This window comes from Saccostrea cucullata, unplaced genomic scaffold (assembly GCF_032062105.1).
Source record: "Saccostrea cucullata isolate Sc308-1 unplaced genomic scaffold, CSIRO_AGI_Scuc_v1 ctg17690, whole genome shotgun sequence".
Lineage (NCBI taxonomy): Eukaryota > Metazoa > Mollusca > Bivalvia > Ostreida > Ostreidae > Saccostrea > Saccostrea cuccullata.
Window position 1 is genome coordinate 406 of NW_026930034.1, and position 6,380 is coordinate 6,785.

At 32.9% G+C, this 6,380-nt stretch overlaps 1 protein-coding gene across 1 annotated transcript; it reads right to left on the bottom strand.

Moving 5' to 3' along the window:
• Nucleotides 1–257: 257 nt before the first annotated feature.
• LOC134282763 (fibrinogen beta chain-like) lies at nt 258–5,051 on the bottom strand (the record flags this gene model as incomplete). The annotated part of the gene is made up of 4 exons (XM_062765157.1): nt 258–514; nt 3,824–3,920; nt 4,081–4,217; nt 4,966–5,051. Coding segments are annotated over 4 exons (577 nt in total), but the record flags the coding sequence as incomplete, so codon positions are not given.
• Nucleotides 5,052–6,380: the final 1,329 nt, after the last annotated feature.

Here is a 6,380-nt window from a genome sequence, read left to right on the forward strand (position 1 = left end):
TTGACTTGTTCTGTTCAAAAGCATACATAGATCAATTTTTGGAGAATTAATCCCGGACAACCTGAATTTTGAAGATGTAATGAAAACGTCAATGGAAAAAAAATATAATGATGTTATTTTATTTTCTTTGTATCACAATTATATAACAGGAAAATGTCCTTTAAAATAAAATCTTAATTTTGTAAATATTTTAAAATTCTGCGAAAATATCGACATCAAAAGTCAGGACATCTTTGTGGAAATACCCTGTAATATACTTAATGCCGTCTGATCATAATAAGAGTTTCCGTGATGTCACTACCATTCTTAAGTGGCGGATACCAGGGTTCCCACCACTCTTCAGGTGACCATTTACCGTTGAGGTTGGCATCGTGGCAGCCGTTATACCACCAGCCTCCTCCGTGATCAACAGCACAGTTACACCAACCACACCTGTCATGGTCCCTGTCAAGGGTGGAGAATGACATCTCCGACAGATTGGTGTTAAGATCCCCCGTGTCTAGCATACGGTCACCTACAGTAATCAAAGATAAAATATTACACGACTATTCATATCACTTGTGATATAATGAACAGTATCAAGTATAAGATATGGCATTAATATCTATACCAATTTTATTTATACGATATATTGACCAATATCAAGGATTAAGTATTACATGATAATAAAAAAATACCCAGACAGATTGTTGTTTAACATTCTGTCCCCTGCAAAATTGAAGAAAAGGAATAATAAAAAAATATTACATGCTAATTTTCAATATATTGTACTGAGAATAACCAATTCAAGCTGCATGTATAATGAAGGACTTACAGAATAAGGATGTGCCTTTAAATACAATGAAACTGTGCTATTGTAAAGGCATAAAGGAACAAGGTATCAGGTATAAGTGAATAAACATATAAAAGGAAAGGGCTATAAACACAGTATAAAAACAATACATTTGAATATATACAAATATATATGAAACTTTAACCTTAGAGTGTTCGATAATTTCTATAAAAATCCTTTATTTTTCTTTTACATTGGATAAAAGTTTCAGAAAGCATTGAAATTTATTTCATATATACATCTAAATAGGCAAATACTTGCTGAGGAAAGAAACTAAATTCATGTTACATCAACAAATAATGTCGCCCGCGTGGCGCAGTGGTTTACATCGTCTGCTCTAAAGTCACAAAGTAAGGTTTTGATTCTAAGGACGCAGGTTCGAATCCCACTGTGGAACGTGGAGACCGGTCCTTCGGATGAGAACGTATAAACCGAGATCCCGTGTCGCAGTAGATGCTGGCACCAAAAAGATCCCCTCACTACTCAATGACCCTGAGGGCCGAGTATAGGACAACATTTCCAGCTCTCCGACGGTAAGTTGAGGCGTCTCCATATGAGTGAAAAACTCTCGAGAGCGACGTTAAACAATATACAATCAATTAATCAACGATAAGGTTAGATCACATCAGTAAGCAAGCCAAACAAGTCGCCCGTAACAATTTCAGAATTTTAGCCAAATGGGAAGACACTCAGTAAAAAGGTCAATAAAACACTCGGACGCTTAACCGAGGTAAGCCTTACTAGAATAGGAGGATCAGAGAGGATCGTATTCCTGCTACCTCAAACAGGCCGAGTAATGTCGTAACCTTAATAGTCCAGACAGGTTACAATGTAAAATGTTGTACATATCTAAAATACTATAAATCTGACCGTATCTGTGTCCAATTATGTTTCGTTTCTTACATCTACCTCTCACCCTTTGGTTGCAACGAACATAAAACTCTAGTAAACTATTTATTTACACGATCTGGTAAAAAATTTGGCTGAATATTCTGACTTGACTATCTTCTTCTAAACTTACTCACTTGACATTTACATATATCGACGAAGTATTGTCAATTAACAAATTGAATGGTCATTTTTTTGTTGTCGATGCGATATATCTCAATGAGCTTGAGATAAAAGACACCACGCAGTCTGACAGATCTGTTTCATATTTGCATATTTCACGTGAAAAAGACTATAACGATAATCTTACAAGCAAGCTTTATAATAAACGTGATGACTTTAACATTTCAATCGTCAGCTTCGTTTACTTATATTCGCCGTAATATGGCTAAAAAAAATTCCCAACTCGGCGTTAAACAATATACAATCAATCAATCAATCATTTACTTATGCAGCAAAATACCTTTAACGCCTGTATACAGAGTTCATAGTAAGTTGATCTCAGCTCTTTGTATGAAAAAATTCTGTAATAAGGTAAATCATTGCATACAAGATTACGAAACAAGAATATCAGCATGGTCTCGTTTAAAGTCATCATTTCGTAAGTTCTATGGTCGATACAGTGACCTTGTCAGCCAAAATAAATCTTTTTGAGTCACATGCTGACTGAAGTTTTTCATTTAAATTGTTAGGTCATTATCTTTTTTGAGTCAAATGCTGACTGAAGTTTTTCATAGTAATTGTTAGGTCATTATCTTTTTTGAGTCAAATGCTGACTGGAGTTTTTCATAGTAATTGTTAGGTCATTATTTACACTCTGAGTTTTCGACGGATTTATCCGTTATTTCCCAATCATGACAAGGAGCACACGGCTGATGTGACCCGTCGTCAGGGGATGCTTACTCCTGCATGGCACCTGATCCCAACTCTGATGTTTAGCGGTTCGTGTTTTCTTTGCTACCATTTTATATTGTTTTATGGACTTTGAGCTTGAATACTGTTCGATGTCTTTATATATTTCATTCCCTTCTCTCCAAACCAGATAAAAGGTAAAAAAAAATGATAAAAACGGAAACGGACTTAAAATACACTATAAACTTTGACCTGATTAAAGCAGACACATAAACAATTACGCTTATGAGAATTAATACATTGGCGTCAGAAGCAAATTAAAAGTGGGGGTGGGGGCTAAATGTAAGAAATTTTTTTAGACCTCCAAAAAAACAGACAAGCACAAAAAAAGAGGGAAAAAAGGAAATTGTCTAAACACGAAATTCCCGTTTCGAGGGGGAGGGGGGTGTTTGTTATAGGTTCGGTTTTAAGTACCAAAGTCTTTTTTTTTCAAACAGCACCACTCTCCCAATTTAAAACCCACACTGCACCGTCTTTGTGGAAAGTGGGGGTCTAAACCTACGCAGCAATGTTCAATGTCTACACTAAGTCTATCGTTGAAAATAAAGGGGCTAGCCCCCCCCCCCAGTTCCCGGCTTCCCGACGCCCATGGAATACAATTACATCACTCTAAGACTACACATCAGCAAATAAAAAAAATAATAAAAATCTAAAATTATTTGACGAATTCACGTGTTTGTTTAAGTTTCATACATTGTATCCCACTTTTCACTCACCTAAAGTTCCCGTGGCAGGACCATTGAGAAACAGTTGATACTTGTCTGCTTCATCATAAATAGAAAACTGATTGTACAACTGGTACAGCGCTGTGCCATTCGATAACGTGATGGAAACGTAGAGGGAGGAGTTCTTTCCCTTTGTCAACTGATGGATGACGTGATTTCCTTATCAATGTATATACGAAATTCATTGATAAGTGTTCGGAAGTTCCATGGTACAATTATTTTTCCATATTGTAAATTAATGTATCCGAAAGAAAAATCAAGTAGTCTGAAGCCTGATATGTTCAAACGGTATTTAATACATAACTTATTACATTAGTAACTTTGAAATTTGATTGAGCTCTTGTTATCTTAATTCTATTAAATCTAAACCTAGGATGGAAATGAATGAAATTTTGCTGCCAAATTTGAAATTTCAGTACAATTGTCTTTTTTCAAATTATGAAGAGGATCAATTAATTATGTTCACCTATCCAGAGATTCTGTTCTGTCGCACCAAAACCATTTTTATAGTCATCCCATTTCTTATCAAAGGTCAGGGATCCATCTATTCTTTTCTGAATGGCCTTGAAAAGATAAACAAATATAATTTAAATAATTTTATTATGATATGCTTGATATATATGAAATTTACATCATGAATCAAGTCTCCTGCCAATCCTCTGGACAACAAAATCAATGATTCCAGTTAACAAGGTATAAATTGTTTATAAATAAACTACATACTGTCCACCCTCCAGCCAATGTATCCATGTCACAATAAACTCGGATAGGAGGCAAGGTGGTCCCAAAGGGGTAGATTTCATACACACCTGTATAAGTGTGACCACTTTCCCGGTAATCCTTACAGTCAATAGGAACAACTGAAATGGAAGAAAATGAATCAAAGGACTGATATTGCAGGTACATATAAAAGGGAGATAAACAGCTGCAAGATTCATCAAAACTACTGCTGAGACAGAAGAAAAAGAATTAAAGGACTGACTTCGCAAGTACATAAAAAGAGGAAGATAAACAATTGCAAGATAAAACAAAACTGCTGAAGCAGTATTTTGAACTACAGTTTGCAAATATAAAAGTGGCAAGCTTTATTTTGGTATTAAGACTTGGCATTAATACTTATTAATTCTTTATTATTTTTGTTAAATAAAAGAGTACCTACCACTTTATACGTACACATGTAAGCAATTACAATGCGTATTTTCTTTATTGAATTACACTTGTATTGTTTATGTTTCGTTGGTGATTTAAACTATATGGTATCTTTTTATTTTTTATCATTGAAACCATTTTTTGTATTTGTATTTAATAATTTAGAAGTTTTTTTTTTAAACTCAGATGATAAATATAAATACACATAATTGCTTTCCCTATGCCAAATAATAATTTTTTGCAAAAAATAAAAAAGAAAAAGAAAAACATTCATGCCAATAAAGCGTCTCCAAGAAATAGAATATATAGACGATATTAACTTAAGTGAAGCCATTGGGAACTGCACTTAATAAAACAATAATCGAAGGGAGCTAAATCTTGGCACAATGTATACAACATTATTTTAATCAAAATACAAACATGTCAAGATTTCACACAAAAGTACTGTAAACGTATTACATTTGGCTGTGTATTCTTTTTTGCGCCTTTCGCGGAAAGCAGCCACCGCTAAATCAAATGGATCGCCAAATGCTTTGTGTATACAGCTGTAAAAGTTAAAGTAACACAAATCTAAAAAGCGCTAAATGAAATCTACGCCAATTTGTTGAAAATTCAATTTCCGCCAAATATTGTACACGCCAAATATAATACAATTACAGTATTTCTCAGACAAAATGAAATCATTATTCTGACGCAAACGCTTGCATGTTATATATGTAAATATAAGCTATTTAAATTGCGCGTTTTTTTCCAACTCTATCATCGATTTTCCCAGTATTTTGCGACAATAATAAATCAAAGAACGAAGATAAATGTTCACATTAGCACAAAAGCACGGGCTACGATAACTTAAGAATTTTTTCTTTTCTTTTGAAAGGTTAATCTTTTCAAAGTGTGTCCACGTTAATATTTTTTTTTTCAAAAATCAATCAAGTTCATGTTAGGGACTCTCTTAAATGTTAAAAAAAAAATGAAAGATCACTCCGTCATTGTTGAACTACGTAGAGACAAGAGAAAAAATATTTTTAAATGAGTACTTAAAAACATCTACAAAATAAATCTGATCAATTTAGATATGTATTGTAATATGGAAATTCCTACAAAATGTGCCACGCTCGATAAGCAGTAAAGGATCAATTTATATCAATGGTATTTTGTATCTTAATAATGAAGATTTTTATCTATATGTCATATGTAAGATTTTAGAGACGAATTTCTTCAAGTTTAAAAAAAGTACATTTCTGAAACATCAATTAATTTCAAACTTAATTTTTTTTGTTCAAAATGATATGACGTTATCGACAGTTTAAAGTTTAAAATGAAATATGCCAATTACAGTATTGTATCCTTTTAATCAAATATTTTTTTTCTTTTGATACAATAACTTTACACCATATGACTTTTGCATTTCAATCACTGCTGATTAAAAAATACCAAACATGTACAAAGATTGAGGCAAGAATGTTGTTTAGAAATAATTTTGGAGGAGAAATAATACCTGAGACAAGACGCAAAAGATTTTTTTTTTAATTAAAAACTGAATCTTATATCATGCTGATTAATATGGATTTTGATATACCTCATACCTGTAGCAAATAACAACAACAACAATAATAATAATAAGTAGGAGACTTACTGCTCTCTGAATATCTTTTTTTATCTCCTTAAATACCATAAAAAAAAAAGAAAAATGGCTTAAAAAATACAAAGATTTAGAAAAAAAATGAAAATTTTTAAAATTTAAAATAACATTGACCTTTGACCTTGAATAAATTGTCAAGGTCAAAAGTCACATTGCAATTGAACCCATGCCTCTTCGACTATTAGTTCTGATGTTATGTTTTTATAGTAAGTACAAAGAAGTTAAAGGGCAA